Consider the following 20,446-nt stretch of genomic DNA (forward strand, 5'->3'; position numbering starts at 1 on the left):
AAACAGTAATGTTCAAGAAGTAATATCTGAAAAATTTCCAGAACTAGTAAGAGCTACAAGTACTCTGAATGAAACAGAAAAAAAAAAAAAATCCAAAATACCAAAGCCAGAGAAAACAAACCTAGGCATGTGACAGCAGATTTCAACTATGAGAAAACTAATGGCAAAGGAAGACGTCTGAGGAGTAACGGCTAGAATAAAAAAACAGACCTACTAACAAAAAGACAGGGGTTACTATGTCAAAGATTTATTTCTATTTTTATTTATGTGTATGTGTGTATGTCTATGTATGTGTACACTACAGGCATGCAAGTACCCCCTGGAAGCCAGAAAAAGGCATCAAATCCCTTGGAGATAGTATTACAGGCAATTGTGAGCTGCCCAATGTGGGTATGGGAACTGAGCTTGAGTCCTCTGCAAAATCAGCATGCCTTCTTAACTACTGAGTCATCTCTCCAACCTCTACCGGGTTATTTTTAAAATTATAAAGGAAAATATTCTCAATCTAGAATTCAATGTTCAGCTAAATTAATTCTCAAGACTAGTGGTACACTAGTCATTTTCAATGAGATGGAAATAATGAACACACTGGTTTCTGCAGGAAGGCAGGACAGAAAAGGAACTAAGGAAGAAACAGGACACAAGAAGCAAGTGAACACAGGTCTTATAATGTTATAGGTAGATACAAACAGTACTGATCACAAGAACAACAATAATTACGTATTGGAACATATAAAGACAATGTGAAATTAAAATAGTGCATGACAAGATTATGAAAACAGGGAGATTGACAAAGAAAGCAGAGGTATGTGCCAGTGAGCAGGGTATGGTACTCATTAGTCAAACAGTCTTAGGAAGTTGGTTATATTGGCAATTATAACTTTAACATCTAAAGGAAAAAGTATAGAATGTGTAAATTCTATACTGATGAGCAGTGGCAGCCAGAAATGCATAAAAAACCAAGTATGTAAGATGGAAAAATAGAAAGCATGAAACAAGCAATAGTGAAGCTAAATGTACCAGCAATATAAATACTTATTAGTTAACAGAAAAATATTACAGATTTAAAAAAATTAGTTAAACTGGGTTTGGTGACACAGGCCTGTAATCTGAGGTATCAAGAAGCAGAAAGATTGAAAGCTGAAGGCTTGCCTGGCCAACTTCACAAGACTCAAAATGGAAAGTAAGAAAAGGACTAGGGAATGAATCAGTGGTAGAATGTCTAGGCTCAATCACAGGTAACATACACACACAAAAGGAAATTCAAGGTTATGTAGCAAGTTCAAGGCAAGCACATGCATATCAAAACTGAATCAGAAATAAAGCAAATGAACACAAAAATAATATGCCAGACCTGTAAAATTTCAGAAAAACTGGGTCCACAACCAGAATGAACATCAGTCATTGTAAACAGATACAAAATGGCAGATGACAGTACTAGGAGACAATGAGTCCAACATGCAGGGCCTACTCTGGGGGAGTCTATGTTGTACAGATATCAACTTTCAATGTGTACATGACCCTGAATGACTTCATCTTACATAGAACAGCCTTGATCTGAGTTACTCCATTTGAAGTGCCAAGAAGGAATGACTGTTGTGAAACATTCCTTTACACTGTGTAAAGATGTGTCACCATGATTGGTTTAATAAAGAGCTGAATGGCCATTAGCTAGGCAGGAAAAGGTTAGGCGGGACTTCTGAGGACAGAGAGCTCTGGGAGAGAGAGAGGACAAATCACCAGCCAGATGTTGAGGAAACCAGATGGGCAAAATGGAGATGAGGTAAAGAGCACATGGAAGAACATAGATTTAAAAAATATGGGTTAATTTAAGTTATAAGAACTAGTTAGGAACAAGCCTAAGCTAAGGCCAAGCTTTTATAATTAATATTAAGTCTCCATGTCATTATTTGTGAGCTGGAGGCCCATTTAGAAGTGACTCTAAATCATTCCTCTTTCTCTCTCTCTCTCCCTTCCTTCCTCTCTCTCTCTCTCTCTCTCTCTTTCTCTCTCTCTCTTTTCATGTCTCCACCCCCCCCCCGTGTGTGTGTGTGTGTGTGTGTGTGTGTGTGTGTGTGTGTGTATGTGATTGTGTGCATTCATAGGTGTGGAGGCAAGAGATGAACATCAAGTGTATTCCTCAGTCATTTTCCGAGTTACGTTTAAAGATGAGGTCTCTTACTGAACCTGGAGCTCACCAATTCAGCTAAATTGATTGGTCAATGAGCTCCAAGGAACAATGAACAATGGTATCAGAAAACTTACCAAATCATATTAGAAATACCAGAGTCCTGAGATTATCAATCAAAGTACATGTAACCTTACCTGGGACTTTAGAAGAAGCCCTCCAAGGTCCTCCAACTAGTCAATGACTTCTCTCAAGAATCTTGTTTAGGAAAACTGCTAAAGCAAAGTCCCTGACCTGCACCTGAATCCTTCCCTGAGTAGCTGTGCACCTAAGGGCTGGCTCAGGAAATGTCTTATCTGACCCTATAGACCCTTCTTGCACCTGTGTCAGGTCTCTGCCTCCATCTTCAGGACAGGCTTTCTGAACTCCAAAGTGTTTTAAACTATTTTTGGACATTCTATAACCCATGTACATAAATATGTAAAGTGTAAAGTACTAATTACTTATTAGTAAATAAGAATAGAATAAAAGAATCTGTGGTTGCCATCAACTAGCTATCAAGCAAAATTTGTATTACTAGGCAAATAGCAACTAATAAACTGACTTAGATTGTGATGCACTGTTATTCAATGAATTATGACACTGTATAAAGACAAATGTGCTCAGCTGTATTTACCACATAACATACTCATGACACACAAAAATATCAACTATGCAAAAACAGAACACAGCGAAGCAAAGACATGGAAAACATACACCCTCCAAGCAACCACAAGGGTGACTTGTTGAATAAAAGGATTATAAAAATATACTATGCCATTAAATTAACTTCAACAAAATTGGAAAATTCCTAAAAAGCACAAACTATTAAAATTAACCCAAGAGAAACAGAACAGGCCCATAACAAAAAGAGTCTGACTAGAAATTTTAAAACTTTCTACAAAGAACAGATTCAGATGGCTTTAGCTTTGAATCTACCAAACCTCTAAATAATTGGCACCAACTATATACAAATGCTTACAGAAACTGGAAGCAAAAGAAATAATTTCCATTACTATATGAAGTCAGTATCACTTGGATACTAAAACCACACAGGTCGTTATAAGAAAAAAACAACACAAATTACTAGAAAGCCAAATGTAACACCAAAAAAGAATAATAATTATGCATAATGACCAAGTAGGATTTCTCTGGGGGAGGTGTAAAATTATATTTGATACTATGTATAAAATCTAACCCAATATGGATCAAGACACGAAAGAAATTGGGGTAGCTGGTTGTGATAGTTAATGAGTACATTGTATCTTTATTTTTTCTTCCCCCAGACAGGGTTTCTCTGTGTACCTTTGAGCCTTTCCTGGAACTCACTTGGTAGCCCAGGATGGCCTTGAGCTCATGCTTGGCTCTGCCTCCTGAGTGCTGACATTGTATCTTTTTTTTTTTTAAGATTTATTTATTTATTATATATATAGTGTTCTGTCATATATCCCTGCAAGCCAGAAGAGGGCACTAGATCTCATTACAGATGGTTGTAAGCCACCATGTGGTTGCTGGGAATTGAACTCAGGACCTTTGGAAGAGCAAGCAGTGCTCTTAACCTCTGAGCCATCTCTCCAGCCCGACATTGTATCTTTTAATGGTGATGAAAATGTTCAAAGGTGCTCATTCTTACAGGGTCATAACCCTCAATATTCCAAATACCAGTGAATATACTTAGGAGAACTGTATGACACAGGTATCATTCTCAATAAAGGTATTACAAAAAGCAGTAACTTGAAAATGTGTAAGGTTATGAGCCTGGTGTGGTAGTAGATGCCTATAACCTGGGAGACATAAGCAGGAATATCATGTGCTCAAGGTCAGCTTGAGCTATACACTGAGATCCTATCTCAAAGAAAAAGAATGATAGAACCATGGCTAGAGAGATCATAGGTTCTAGGTGTGATCCTATTACTTTGCTAAATGGACACAGCATCAAATTGCCTTCTAAACATGTCTCTCTATACCCACAGATATGTGCAGCTCTCAGTCCTCATCAGAGGGGTGTCTTTGTGCACTGGATGGTGCTCAGTGTAGAAACTTACAACTGGCCAAAGAGCAGAGAATAACTGTCTGGCATGGTCAACCATAAATGGGTCATATATATCACACCCTTTCCTTAAAGTTCAGGAAACATCATGGAAAAGGGGGAATGATAGACACTTAACAAAAATATTCCACATACCTAATTATAGTTTTAGAATAACTTTTGTTTTGTAATTGACACATCATATTGATGGAATATAATACATGCATACAATATGCAATGACTAAATCAGGGTATCAACAGTTGTGTCTCCTTTGATACTAACTTCTGATATCAAACTCGTTAGTTATTCACTGCTGTAAGCTGTAGTAACCTAGACTACTGAGGACTATTATAAGCATTCCCCACTGACTGTACTTTAGTAACAATGCCCACCTTTTCTCCTATCTGTCCCAACCTCTGTATAAGTTTAAATAAAATAGAGGAAAATGTCTCTCAGGTCATAGGACACTATGGAATTCCTTAGAAAACAGAAGATCATAAACCATATGGAAAAAGATTAATAAGAATTCTAAGTGCATCTGTGTCTAACATCTCTTTATCTTGCAAATAAATGAAAAGACAAGTTAACTGTTAAATTTTCAAGAGTGTAATCAAGAATATATAGAGGACTCCTGTGACTTAATATGAACAATATTAACAACTGAATAGAAAAAAATGTATACAGATTTAAGAAAAGTTCATTCAATGGGCTGGAGAGATTGATTGCTCAATGATTCAGAGTACTTCCTGCTCTTCCAGAGAACTAAGGTTTGGATCCTAGCACCCACAAGGCTGTTCACAATCATCTGTAATTTGTTCCAGAGAATCTGATGTCCTCTTCCTGCCTGCGTGGGTCCCATGGACACATACATCCAGGCAAACACTCTTTTTTTTTTTTTTTTTTTGAGGCAAACACCTCAACGTTTATTCACATGCTTTGTTTTCTCTTAAGAATCAAAATTGCCCAAATTAAATCTTTCTGCTAATATTACTACATATGCCTAAAAACGAAAAAAAAAAGAAAAGAAAAAATATAAGGGCTTTTTAAAAATCAAGACGAGAAAAGACTGAAAACCCAGTTCCTCCTCTTAGATACAAATGAAATGAAATTAAGAAAATTTGGTTCCTAATATGAAAAAAACAAAACAAAACCCAAATCCAAGCATGAGCATCATCCTCCCTACCCTGCCCCACCCCACACACCAACAACAAACAAGAAACAGCTGGAGCCCACTGTTTTGTGGCCCACTCAAAACACGGGCCTGATCCTAGGCTCTGTGGCCAGCGTCCTCTGTCCGGTGGGACAACACTGGGGATGCGTACTTTGATGTCGTAGGGTTGTGTGTGGCTGGTGGGTTGTGGGGTGGGATTTGCAGGGTCTTCTAGAGGCTCCCTGTTTAGCACCACCGGCCTCCCCCAACGCCTTTCTCCCCTGGGCAAGGGCTCCATCACGAGTGGTCCCTACTGTCCTTCTCTTCTCTGTTCTCTGTCCCGCTCTCATCATCTTCAATTTCTCCTTCCTCCCCACTGAACTTGTCGTGGGCCCACTTGCAGCTAGTACTGGATTTCCGGAACATGAACCGACCCCGACCCCAGGGGAAGGCTCCTCGGCCACAGCCACAGCTCAGCCACTTGTCACGGTCCTCACCTTCCGGGTCATCATGCAAGTAATACACTTCTTGCTTTGGGGTGTTTACTCTGGATCCCATTCCTCTTCCTGGTTTCTCTTTTGAAAATCATTGTTGCTGTTGTTGTTACTGTTACCAGAATAGTAGCCTCTGCCCCAACCTCTCCCCTTTGCTCAAAATTGAAAGGTTCCCCAGCTCTGCTGCCTCTTTCATTTGGACCCACAAAGTCTTTGGTCCCCAGTCTGGATTTGTCAAAATCTGTGGTGCTCTCCTCCCTCTCCTCTGCTTCTTTGGGGTACTCCTCTGCTTTGTAGGAGTGAGATGCCTGGAAGAGGAAGAGGAGGACCTAGACGGTCTCTTGCTCTGCGGTGCTTCTGCTTCTTTTATCCTTTGTGAGTTTTCTCTGTTTTCTCAGTTGATCTTTCTCTTGAGTGGCTAGAGTCTCAGGAATCCACCATCTCTCTTGATTTACCTCGCTTAAGATCTCTCTCCTTAGGATTTTGTTTTGTTTGTTTGGTTTTGTTTGTTTGTTTTTGTTTTTTCGAGACAGGGTTTCTCTGTGTAGTTTTGCGCCTTTCCTGGAACTCACTTGGTAGCCCAGGCTGGCCTCGAGCTCACAGAGATCCACCTAGCTCTGCCTCCCGAGTGCTGGGATTAAAGGCGTCGTGCACCACCACCACCACCACCACCACCACTTATGGGTTTTTGTTTGTTTGTTTGTTTGTTTGTTTGTTTTAATGATGTTCGATATCCAGGTGGAGATCAACAGGATCATCCTTGTATTTGCTTTCAGTCTTGTAGCCGGGGACTTTGCATTTCCTCGTGAGTCAAACCATGTTTCCTGAATGTACTGGGGGAAATGTCTATCCTCCCGCGTATATCTGGGCTTTTCTTATTTTTAGCTGCTTCTTGTGCATTTCCTCTCTTTAGGTATTTAGTAAAGTGTTTATGCAATGTCATTCCTGAGGATCCAAAGTGATATTCTTTTAACATGATGAACAATTGTCACTATGTGCTGAGCAAACAATTCTGAGACTGAGCTGATTGTATGTGCTCCATAGCAGAAAAATTTCTCTTCATACACAATGACACAGACAGGACCCTGCTCTCTCAAGTTCCGGAGGACATCAGGATCCACTGCCTTGTCACTAATTCCAGAAGAATGTGGTCTCACATTCCTGGTTCCTACTCCTAATTAACTACTCAGCTAATTGTTACAGGGCCACCATAGAGCCAGAGGATGAGGACCATTGACTATACCCAGGCAGTGAGGAATAGTAACAGTCCAGAGGTATTTATACCCCCAGACCCAAAACTCCAGAAGCAAGTTAGCTGGAAGCAAGTTTTGGGAGACACATCGCCCCCATACCTGCTCATTCACCATCTTTTACAAGAATAAAGAGTCTGGAATCCAGGCAAACACTCTTGCACACAAATTTTTAAAAATTTAAAAAGAAAAATCCATTCAAAAGAAATGTAACAGTAAACCCCAAGTGGTCAAGAAACACTAAACCCTGCAACTTGTTTCTCCATCAGACATGCCACCTGCTGTTGAAACAGAAAAGTGTCAGCTTTCTCCAGGAACTCCCAGCTTCCTGGTATTGTGGTTTTACTCCAGCTGAAGGAAAAGCCTTCAACATCTTAGCCATATTTGGAAATAGTGTATTAGAGAGGTCCTACATGTCCATTAAAAATGTTTTTAGAACACATAATCCTTTTTAACACAGAAGAAGCTTATTTTAAAAAATACTTTGCTAACAATAATGGAAGGAAAAATTTCAAGTTAATTTCTAATGCATACTGTTGCTTCTGAGAATTTTGTGTAATTTGTGTTATGTTAGAGGATGCACTCATCATTTAATTAAAAGATTCAGTTATAGTTTCTAAAAAGAAGCATAAAAACACTCAATTTCACTTATAATCTGGGAAGCACAAAACACAACTATGAAAATATTTAAAGATTGAAAATAGTATTTAAGCAAATGATAACCCATGGTTTCTCACAAAAGTAAACTTCTTTGTTTTTTGAGATAGGGTTTCTCTGTAGCTTTGGAGCCTTTCCTGGAACTCGCTCTGTAGACCAGGCTGGCCTTAAACTCACAGAGATCTGCCTGTCTTTGCCTCCCAAGTGCTGGGATTAAAGGCGTGCACCACCTGGCAAGAGTAAACTTTTAGAAGGCAATTTGATAAAATAAGTGAAATGGTGTGTGTCTTAGATCCAACACTCGCTTCCAGACATCAGCCTAAAGAAACAGAACCAGGCTTTTCTGCTGTCTTCTCTCCATGCGGTCTCTCTGTCTCTCTATTTCTCTGGTTCTCTCTCTCTCTCTCTCTCTCTCTCTCTCTCTCTCTCTCTCTCTCAATAAAGCTCTAGAAAGGTTAAAAAAAAAAGGAAGAAAGAAACAGAGCCAGGAGAAATAAAAAGAATGTTTGTTACAGAACACTTTACTGCAGAAAGGGGGGAAATAGAATTCTCCTTAATATGAGAATAATTAAGGCATGAAAATATTTATACAATGATTATATACCACTGCCTGAAGTATCTGTGTAACAAAACAGATGACTTTTAAAATTGCTACTGACCTTAACAAAGACTAGTTGCAAATAGATATCTAGTAGATTTTATCATTTAAATAAAAGTATTTGTAGTGCCAGGGATGGATTCAGGCCTTCAGCTGTGCTAGGCAAGCACCTGATACAGAACCAAATCCTGAGCCCTAATAAATGAAAGCATGAGAACTGGAGGGATAACTCACAGTTAAGAGAGCACATTGCTATTGTCAGACAGAGGTCTGACTCCAGCGCCTCTCAGGCTGCTGACAATCACCTGTAACTCCAGTTCCAGGGCATCCAACATGCTCTTCTCATGTCCATGGGCACTGCCCTAACATGCACAAACATTCTCCTTCTCCCTCTTTCTCACACATGCACACACATACACACAAATAATTGAAAGTACAAATAACATCTTAAAACACACACACAGAGGGAAAAGGGGAGGGAAGGGAGGGAGTCTGGGAAGATAGTTCAGTCAGTAAGATGCTTGCAATGCAAACTGGGGGCCTGAGTTTGATCTCTCAGAAACTATGTTTTAAAAAAGTCAGGCATGGTGGAGCACAACCATAACCCCAGCACTTGGAAAGCAGAGACAGGACGGTCATGGGGCAAAATGAAAATGATTGAGGAAGATGACAGATGTCAACCTTAGCCTCCACATACATGCCACCTCACTGACATGTGCACATAAATATACAAGACTGACCTGAAAGCAGAAAACTTTATATATCATTGGTGCATGAGGGGTGCATAGAAGGAGTGTGAATTCATGAAAAGCAACTAGAATAACGTGAAATCTATACTCACCTACTATGAGGGTGAAAAGTTGTAGTTTTAATTTGTGTTATTAAAAAGCTTAATAAACTTTTCATTTGTGTGTGTGTGTGTGTGTGTGTGTGTGTGTGTGTGTGTGTGTGCCATATGAGTGCTGATATCCATGGAGGACAGAAGAGGGAGTCAATCTACTGGAACTGGAATTACAGGTGGTATGAGCCACTGCATGTGGCTCCTAGGAACAGACCTCAGGTCCTCTGGAAGATCAACAAGAGCTCTTAACCACTGAAACATTGCTCCTGCCTTTGATACTTCATTTCTTCAAACAAAGATATATGAAAGCAAATGTAGCAATATGCTAATGTCATTACACCTGTAGGACAGGAATAGATGTGTTTTATTATTTTTCAAAAATGTGTTCTTTTTGTTTGAAACAGTTCCCAATTTAGAAAAAAAAAAAACAAACCTGATGATTATTCTGGTTGTGGGTACCTAAGAGAACCAAGGTAGATAAAAGAATAAGAAGCTATAATTTACAGTGCATTTATATAATTAAACTGTTTGTCAATATATTAAACTTATGAAAAGCCAAGGAAAGCTCATTTAAATATAATACAGGATATACTGTAAGCACATTTCTATAAACTTACTTGCTCAACCTCTCTGTTAAGGGCATCAACTTTTTCTTTCAATCTGTTGGCCTCTGCTTCAGCAGTGATAAGTTCCAATTTGAGGGTATTGTTTTCTGCCTCTGATTGGCGGGCTTTATTTTCCCAGTTTTCAGCATCTTCGTTGGCTTTTCGGAGTTGTTCCATTATTTGCCGGTTCTCAGATTCCTGAAAAGTAAGTATTGAGTATTACCTTAAAACTTTAAAAGTATCCAACATAAAGTGCATATGGAATACTGAGAATCACTTGCAAATAACCTTGACGAAATCCTACTTACCCTCCTAACCTAGAAAGATAGATGGTCATCCTGTTAGGAACAAAAAGTAGTATGATCTGCCGGGCGATAGTGGCACACGCCTTTAATCCCAGCACTCAGGAGGCAGAGGCAGGTGGATCTCTGTGAGTTCAAGGCCAGCCTGTTCTCCAAAGCGAGTTCCAGGAAAGCCGCAAAGCTACACAGAGAAACCCTGTCTCGAAAAATGAAGAAGAGGAGGAGGAGGAGGAGGAGGAGGGGAAGAGGAAGAAGAAGAAGAGGAAGAAGAAGAAGAAGAAGAAGGAGAAGAAGAAGAAGGAGGAGGAGGAGGAGGAGGAGGAGGAGGAGGAGGAGAAGAAGAAGAAGGAGAAGGAGAAGGAGAAGAAGAAGAGGAAGAAGAAACATGACCCAACCTGCCCCCCGTTGCCCACCCAGGAGCGCGTTCCTCTCTTCTTAAGAGAACCCCCCCCAGGACTGTCTGCTGACCCGCTGGCCTGAACTCTCACCAGCACTCCCTGGCTCTCAAGTTCTGCTGCCTTGCTCTAAATTTATTGAGCTGCACTGGCCATAGAGTTTCTGCATGCTTTCATATCTTAAGTGTCAATTTCTGATAAGATTTATTATTTTTTTAACTGTATGTGGGGGGTGCATATGCATGTGGAATGCTGGTGCCCCGGGAGACCAGAGATTTTGGGTCTCCTGGAGGTGACTTAGGTTCTAGACACTGAACTTGAGTCTTCTGTAAGAGTGCTCTTCACCACTAAGCCATATCTCAAGACTCTGAGGATCAATTTTCTTGGTCATAGACTATAACCTCTTTTTGGCTTCCTTCTATTAAGTTGTCAGAAACTACTCAGAAGTAAAATGTCAAACATATGCTAATAATATACACTTATGTATAAGTTGTACATACAATACAGAACCAGATTTTTTTTGGTGGAACTAGGGATGGCAAGTGCTTGACCACTGAGCTGTATCCACCACTTGTGGGAACCAGATTTTTTTAAATCTTCAAAGTGATATCATAGATGAATTAGTTTGGATAGGCCTTGCTTTCTATGGGGAAAATTCAGTTCTACAAATAATATACTACATTAAATAGCCATTACTGGCTACTTCAGAATCATATTTCAGGGGCTGGAGACATAACTCGGCAGTTAAGTGCTTATACTGCTCTTGTAAAAGACCCAAGTTTGGCTTCCAGCAACCATGTTGGGCAGCTCACAACTTCTTGAAGCTCCAGCTCCAAGGAGATCTGGCCTCTGCAGGCATCTGCACTCACGTAGATACACACACACATTCACACACACACACACACACACACACACACACACACACACACACACACACACTCACATAGACTACACAAGCACAGAAAGAAGAAAGATTTAGTACTGTGGTTTGCCTAACTTGTTCTTTAAATATCAGTTATAATTTCATTAGTATCAGGAACACTATCCTTCCTGTTAACACCATATTTCTCTATCAGAAATCCTGAGCTAAATAAAATAACCCAAGTATGACAAATTTACACCCCACTCTTTCTAATCTAATGTTCTCCCAGTTAAAATTACTTATTAGTAAGAAACTGATTGTGATCCAGTTAATATTGCCATCTTGTGGCCTTAGATGTGAAAGTTCTTTACCCCATCTATTAAATTAAGTGTGCACTAAAGTACTGCCTCTCAAGACTCAGAAATTCCAAAGCTCCTGAAGGTGATGGGTACAACCTATGAGTCTAAGCCCTTTAAAGTGTTATGTATATATACTATGAACAAATGTCCAAAATAAAGTTTGTATACGGATATTAAATTATATGTTAAATAAAATATGCTGCCAAGGGAATTAAAGTTCCCACTCACACTTTGAGTCTTATGTAGGTAATACCACATCTATGATAATGATTTATTACACAATTTTAGAAATTTTACCAAAGTACATCCCTATTGTCCTGAAACAAGCTGTGTATTACAGAGCTGACACACACATCTACATTTGTTAATCTCTGAACCCTCTGTCTCCGTCTCTGTCTTCGTCTCCGTCTCTCTCTCTCTCTCTCTCTCTCTCTCTCTCTCTCTCTCTCTCTCGAACACACACACACACACACACACACACACACACACACACACACCACGACTAATCAAATAATGCCTATAAGAAATGTGCAAACGGCTCTAAGAAACAGGTGGTCTAATGACAGTGTCATCATTCTGCCCTATCAAACAATCAGGAAGAGCCACTTTTGTCCGTTTATAACAGAAAATGTAGTATTTTATGCCCCTTGCCCTTCAGAATCTACTTGCCTAGGGTATTTCCTCTGAATTTAGCAAACTGAAAGGTACATGTTCTTAAGTCATCTTTTGGGACAGGTGATTCTAACTATATATAGTTATTCTGCCACAGTCAAAACTATAATATTTGATTACAGGAAGACTTGATTCAATGTTCTGATGAGCATAATAGATCACTAAACTAAGTCTTATGAAAACTTGTAGTTATCATGAGCAAGGAAAAAATGTGTATATATACCTCTGACTTTAATATATTCTTCAGCTTGTTAACCTCCAAATTCGTATCCTGGACCTTCTGTTTTATATCATTGAGTTCATTATGAGTATCATTCAATTTTTTGGACAGTACCTATGGAAAAACAGATAGCTAGATTTGAATATAATAAATAAAAATTCCTATAGGTAAAAACATATAAAGTAAATTTTAAATATTTGAAACAGATAATATAAAATTAATATAAAAACTTATATGAAAGTGGTAAAGAAACAGAAGCTCGGGTTGAGGATTTAGCTCTTTAGCTCAGTGGTAGAGTGCTTGCCTAACAAGCGCAAGGCCCTGGGTTCAATCCTCAGCCCCCCCCCCAAAAAAAAAACAGAAGCTCAAGAGAAAACAGGCAAAGGACACAGACAAACAAGTCATCATAAAGGAGCATAAGTTGGTAACACTAAATTAAATTTCACAAGTAACCAAAGAAATGCTAATTAAGAAAATGGAATAGTATTTTGCCTACCAAGTTAGTGAAGAGTTAAAGCTTCAATTGTGCTAAGGAATGAGTATTTCCAGGTATTGTTTACTATAAACAAAATTTTTCATAAAGAAAATCTGTGAACCACTTTCATAGAGATGTAGTGAAAGAGAAAAAAGACATTCTCTATATTTGAAATACAAAAAAAATTCTATTTACAATGTTTAAAATAGTAAATTTTTATGAAATCAGTAAAAACACATGTTAAAAGCTAACATAACAGTAACTGGATAGTAGAAACACCAGGAGATATTTCTTTTTCCCTTTCTTCTTTATGAAAAAAACCCGTTCTATAATGAACTTATAGTTCTCTTAAAAGTTGTGATATTAAGAATAAAACTTTCTAAGGTTTCAATTTTCCAAATTTTCTACAATGTTGTTTCTTATCCTGTGGTATGTAGAAAGACCTTTTTTATATGACCCAAAGGAAGAAGAAAACTACCCTGGAACATATGTAAACTGTTATGATGCCAGTTTTCTTCTGGTGGCCAATCATGAATATGCAGTTTAACAAAGCAGGGAAATTGATATTGTAGAAAGCTAGCTAGTGGCATTCTGGACACAACATTCATTTTTTACAGATTATAAGGTTCTTAGAATTTAAACTACATGATAGTACAATCTAGCAATGAGAGCCCACCTCATGTGAGTCTTAAATACCTGGTTCTATTGCCTCCTCACATAGAAAAGGCATGATACAAAGTAGCACAGTTTTTATTCCACCAACATTTAAAAATTATATGTAAAAGCAGTGTGGTAGTTTAAATGACAATGACTCCTATAGGCTCCTGTGTTTGAATGCTTAGTCCCCACTTAGTGGAACTATTTGGGAAGCCTTAGGAGGTGTGTTCTTGTTGGAGTAGATGTGACCTTGTTGGAAAAGATGTCAGTGGGGATGAGCTTTTAGGTTTCAAAGGCCCTTGCCAGGTCCAGTCTCTCTCTTCTCTGCCTGCTGGCTGTGGATCAGGATGTGAGCTCTTAGCTCCTTCTTCAAGACCATGCCTGCCTGCCTGCCACCACATTCTCTGCCATGATGATCATGGACTAACCCTCTGAAACTGTAAGAAAGGCCCCAGTTAAATACTTCCTTTTATAAGTTGCTTTGGTTATGGTGTTTTGTCACAGCAATACATCAGTAACTAAGACAAACAGTATTACAATTTTTAAATTTCTATGAAATAAGAAGAATGTATATTAAATGTCAATAGTAATTGTAACTCAAGTATCCCAGACTGACCTCAAAATGATTTGTAGTCAAGGATGACCTTAGGCTTCTGGTCCTCCTCATTCCATATCCTGAGTACTGGGACTAGGGGCAGCCAGCACCACACCTGGTTTTATATGGTTATGGGGATCAAACTCAGGGATTCATGTCTGCTTAACAAGCACCCTACTAACTGAGATACATCACCAGCCTCTTTCATTTGGCTTTCTTTTTTTTTTTTTTTTTCAAAAAATAATGTTTTAATGTTTAAATTAAAATAATATTGGAAATGAAGACTGTCAGACTGAAATATATATTGGCTTACAGAGTAAAAAATAGAATTTCCCTAGAAAGTATCACAGTGCTAAAAAGGTCTAAAAAATGTATCACAGTCCATACATAATATTTAAGCACAGTAGTATGTAGTCCACTGTAAACATGCCCATTTTAAATTTTCTCATAATTCCTAATTCTCATTAATTTTCTTTAATTCAAATACTTACCCTTTGGTATGGAAGTTTTTCTAAGGTTTAAAACAAATCCATTATATTCCCAATCCCTTCTCTTTAATATCTAATACTTTATGTCTGAGAATTTCATCTAGAAATTACATGACATAATCTGTTATGGAAGTAAAAACAAGAATTGCTGGTTGCAGAGTCTGCTTTTCTACAAAATGAAATGAGGACTGTGCCTCAGAAGAAATGCATTCTTTCTCTTTGAGAAGAAGAGTCTGGGAACAAGTATACCTGATTTTCTTGTTTGGCTTTGCTAAACTGTTCTTGAAGGCTGTCGTTTTCATGAGCCAAGATATCTCTTTCCCTGGCAATCTGAGCCAGCTCATCATTTGTTTCATCCAATTGCCGGCGCATTCTGGAAATATCTTGTTCGCACATAATTAGGGCTTCGGTAGACTGTCTATTCCACAAATCAAATAGTACATAAGAAGAGAGATTTTACTGAAATAGAATAATAAATTCTCACAAGACAGAAGATGGACAGTTAGAATGAAAACAACTGAAGAGGCTTAAGACATTTAAATGTAAAGGAACCACTGCACAGGCCACATTTACAGTTTCACTACGAAAAGTATCCTAAATAAACACAAGTCAGTGATGTGCCTACAACTCAAATTCTCTAACACTTAATAGGAAGGCTTCCATCATACTTCTAGCTATTATGGCTGACTTTCCCCTGCAGAGTCCTCTTCCTCTGTGCCCTTAAAGGTTGTTTTTCAGAGTGTATACCCATACCTCACTCTTCTTCTAGCCCTACTTTTCAGAGAAATTCCTGTCATGTCCAAGGCTCCTGTATGATTCTCAATTTTCAACTCAACAAGAACTTAAAATATAGGAGACACACACACCTGTCTGTGAGAGTGGCTCCAGAGAGGGTTAAGTTAAGCTACACCTTCCAACTGTCTTTCCAACACCTCCCTCCTCTACTGCTGCCACACTTGTTTCTCTGGCCTTCCTTCCAATACAACTTGAACAGTAGTGGCGAACAAACGGGGAGGGAGTTCCAGGCCCCCGGCACCAATCTGGTGAGGCATCCAGTTTCTTGGGGGTGGGTAAGTACTAACTTCTATGCCCTTCTGGTACATAGATTGCCATAGCTGGAATACCTAGCTCCTAGCATGTGAGGCGGTTTTCCTTTAAGATACATATATATGTTCTATTGGTTACATCCTCAAGAGCAGTGGTTCTCAGCCTTCCTAATGTTGTGATCCTTTAATACAGTTCCTCATGTTGTGGTGACCCTCAAACATAGAATTATTATATTGTTATTTCATAAATGTAATTTTGCTACTGTTATGAATCATAATGTAAATATATGATATGCAGGATATCTGATATGAAATCCCTGTGTGGGTCATGACCCACAGGTTGATAACCATTGCTCTAGAGAGCCCTGCCTAATAATGACTTTTTGGTACCAGGAGTGGTTGTAAAGAAATAGAACTATAAGTATGAATTTCCACAATGGGTTTGGTGATAATTGGAGCTGGCTCTTACTATGTTGGATTACTTACATCAGGAAAGAACAGCACTTTGTCAATTGGATGATATTTATTTTGGTTAAGATTTACTTTACCTACATATAATGTTTACAAAATGCCTCATCCTCTTTTGTGGTATTCCACACAGCAATACTTCTGACCAGGGAACTCATTTCACAGCCAAAGAAATCCAATAGTTGGCTTATATTCATGGAATACACTGGGCTTACCTTGTCCCCAACCATCCTGAAGCAACTGGCTTGACAGAACAGTGGAACAGCCTTTTAAATATGGAGCTATAGCACCAAATGTGTGGCAATAGCCCAGAGGGCTAAGGGTAGAGTTTTCCAGAAGGCTGTCAATGTTCTGGATTAGTGTCCATTTATGGTACTATTTCCCCTTTAGTCAGGATTCATGTCCGAGAATTAAGAAATGGAAATGAGAATGGTACCACTCACCATCATCCCTACTGATCCACTAGAAGAATGTCTGCTTCCTATTCCCACAACCTTATGTTCTGTTGGCCTAACAAGCATCGGCTCCAGAGAGGGGGAGTGTTTCAACCAGGAGGTACACGAACCATTCCACTGATCTAGAAACTAAGGCAGCCCTGGCCACTCTGGGTTCCTCAGTCAACAGGCTAAGAAAGGAGTTAAAGTATTAAGAGTGGTTGATTTAGACTACCAGGGAGAAACTTACTAACACCCCACAATGAAGCAAAGTAACAGCATGTCTGATGTGCAAATCTTTTAGGCTATCTCTTAGTGTAACAATTCCCTGTGATTAGGATCAATGGGAAACTGCAACTCAACCTAGGTAGGATGAGAAAAACTCTAGATCCTTCAGGAGTGAAAGTGTCATGGCCCCTCTATAAAAAACCAGATTTACTAAAGGTTTTTTTAAGGCAGAATGAGTAGTACATTATCAGTTATTAGCTTCAGACACATGACCAGTTTTAGAAATCAGGACTGTAATTATCATACATATTTCCTGGATGTTGTTGTTGGTGGTGGAGGTTGTTGTTGTTGTTGGTGGTGGTGGTGGTGGTGGTGGTGATGGTAGTGGTGGGTACATATATATTAAGCAGATCTCTGTTTTTCTTTCCTGCCTTATAGCTCTGTCATGTAATACAACATTGAGTTGCCTTCAGAACCTAAGTGCCATTATAGCTATATTACCAAACTCAAATCATGAGTTATTTTTAAAAGCATTCTTCAAGGGACTTAGCAATTTTTCTGGAGGAAGAATTAATATATTTTCAGTTGGACATGGGATAGTTATTTCACATCACCTGGACTTATGACCTTGTTACAGTCTTCATTTTAAAATCAGGAAAGACATTAGATGTGATTGTATGTCAAGTTGGTAAGGGGGGAAGTTGTAACAACTCGTCTTATCAACTTGGTGACACTTAAACACCCTAGGAAACATACCTCTGGGCATGTCTGTGGTGCTGTTTCCAGAGAAGCTCGACTGACTGGGGAAGACCCATCCTCAAAGTGGGCAGCACCCTCTAAATGGCTCTCCCAGGAAAAAAGTATTGTCTGGTGCCCTGCACTTCTTTCTAAATATGGGCAGCTACAGCTGCTGCTGCTGTCATAAACTTCAACTTCTTTGGTCATTCAATGTAAAGTGAATACCAGCAGCTTTTCCAAGAGCCTCCAACACTGGTCTCAGGCTGCTGAGGCATCCAGCTTTGTTGACTAGGCAGGTACTGAGTTCTCTGCCCCTGTAGCATGCAGATAGCCATTGAAGGAATATTCAGCCTCTATCTGGTTCTTTTCCTACAGAGAACTCTGTCATTCCCAGCACCATGTAAACCACAGAATAGCTGTCTCCAGAATTAGTCCCCTAGTTAACATCTCAGACTCATGTTTCCTGGATGCATCTACGAGGACTCTTTAAATTCAGAGGCAAAGCAGTATTTTCCTGAACACTCTTCCTGTCATATGCAATGAGGACCTGGAACCCTGACATTTCTCTAAAGTCCCTCATCATAAAGAACTCATTCCTTCTGTTCCCCTTATCTTTTCTAAAGCCCAATTTATTACCTCTTCTTCCTGGATAAGTCAACCAAAAAAAATATATATACCTTAAACATTTAAAAGCTGTAACAGTCTTTACTACCCACAGGATGAAAATCAAGTCTCATCTGTATATTGTACAGGCCTTTTCACATGTTTGGTTTCTCCTTCCTTCACATCTTTCCCCCCAAGATTGATTTAACTTCCTGTGTATGAGTGTTTTGCCTGTGTGTGTATGTAGCACATGCATGCCTGCTGCAGGTCAGAAGAGTGTGGGTTGCCTGGGCCACAACATGGGTGCTGGGGACTGAACTTGGGTCCTCTACAAGAGCAGAATGTGCTTGTAACAGCTGCACCGTTCCTTCAGTCCCTCTGTCACTTCTCTTGTCCTTGAGGTCCCGACAACACTCACCTACTCTTAGTTCAAGAAGCCTTTGAACACAAACTATGGCTCTTTACTGTTAGTTCTGCTTTAGAAGCCCTTCCCTTAATTTCACTCAGTGAACATAATCCTCTCCTTTACTCCCCAAGCCAACCTAAGCCTCTGCTGAACACAGAGTTACTGATACATAACACAGGCCCCTTGATTTTCAGTCTCCTTGTATTACACATAAATAGTATTTTGCTTCCAGTAAGTGCTTAAGTATTTTTGAACAATTTACCTTGATGCCTGTTCCATCTCAGCAATGATATTCTTCATGCCTGAAATGGTCTTTTCCTTAAAATTAATACAAATATTAAGTTAAAATTATTTAAAAATCATTTCTACCAAAGCTGAATAAATAAAAAGAAATTGTTCCCCCGTGATTTTCATTTGGTATTAAAAATTTATGCCATATTCTTCTCTATACTTTAAAGCCTATAATCAATGTGTACATTTGTGCTGGGTAAAGTTAATGTATTCATTAAAGGAAATGATACTCTTTGGTGTAGATATGAGATTATGTAACTAATACAGTGTCAAAAGGTTTGTGTAATCATCCTGCTCTATAAGACTCCCATAACCACCAAAGTTAGGCAATAAAATATTTTATACTAAATAGTACTACTTTACTTACATATGTTCCTCATGTTATAAAACTTGGGAAAGTGAATATATAACTAAGTTTATTTTTTAATTATTTATTTTTTTGAGATGATAATATAATACAATATAATTGTGTCCCTTTTCTCCCTCCAAACTGTCCCATGGCTCTCTTTCAAATTCATGGACTCTTTTATTTATTGTCACATACATGTATATATACACACATGTAGTCCTAAATACATAAATACTAATTGCTAAGTCTGTATAATGTTATGTGCGTGTATGTTTTCAGGGCGGACATTTGGTATTGGATAACCAACTGGTGTGCTCTTCCTTAGCCTCAATCTTACATATAGAACTGTAGGCAACTAAGTTTATTTCTTAGGAAAAACAACTGAGTATATTATTTATATTAGCAATATTAACATCAAACATCTGTCCCAATATATTTCAGAGCTGTTGTGAACAAACAGAAACAGTGGAACCAGTCACGACTGAAACGGCTTTGAATATATTGCTTCCTCAGGCACCCAAACATACTTGCACATACTCAAACACAAACACAGACACACACACATAAATAAAAATAAAAGCTTTAAAATAAAAGCTAAGATACCCAGGAAAAAAAATCACCTTACTCACTCTAATACAGAGTTCTCCAGACGAGCTTATTTCTGTATCTCCATATTAAACCAAAGAATGCCTTGCTTTCTACCTAGCAGCATTTGTTAGTTCAGTTCTAAAATGTCACTATAGAGAACATTATCCTTTTGTTTGTTTGGGTTTTTTGTTTTCGTTTGTTTGTTTGTTTGTTTGTTTGTTTGTTTGTTTGAGACGGAATCCATGTAGCTCTGACTAGCCTCACTTGGTATGTAGACCAAGCTGGCCTCGAGCTTAGAGATCTTCCTGACTCTGCATGGGTCACCATGCTTGGCGACCACTTTTAGCTCTCTAATGCTGCCTTACAAATTATTTTCCTTTCAGATGATGGATATTTCAGAAAACCTTAAATGTCTTCATTTTGAAATGGACTTGCATCTTAGTCATTTACCAAATAAGAGGTATTTGAAATGTTTGTG

The 20,446-nt window shown here is 38.7% G+C and overlaps 1 protein-coding gene across 7 annotated transcripts in view; it reads right to left on the reverse strand.

Annotated features, from left to right (window-relative positions):
• The window catches only part of Tsga10 (testis specific 10), a 104,734-nt gene that overhangs the window by 19,792 nt on the left and 64,496 nt on the right, over positions 1-20,446 (reverse strand). For all 7 annotated transcript variants that reach the window (XM_036167367.1, XM_036167365.1, XM_036167364.1 and 4 more), the window contains 4 exons: positions 19,003-19,058; positions 15,067-15,235; positions 12,606-12,716; positions 9,805-9,990 (listed from right to left, as the gene is read on the reverse strand). In XM_036167367.1, the coding sequence (XP_036023260.1) occupies positions 9,805-9,990; positions 12,606-12,716; positions 15,067-15,235; positions 19,003-19,058 (522 nt within the window). The remainder of the gene's footprint in view (positions 1-9,804; positions 9,991-12,605; positions 12,717-15,066; positions 15,236-19,002; positions 19,059-20,446) is intronic.

Source organism: Onychomys torridus, chromosome 18, assembly GCF_903995425.1.
Source record: "Onychomys torridus chromosome 18, mOncTor1.1, whole genome shotgun sequence".
Lineage (NCBI taxonomy): Eukaryota > Metazoa > Chordata > Mammalia > Rodentia > Cricetidae > Onychomys > Onychomys torridus.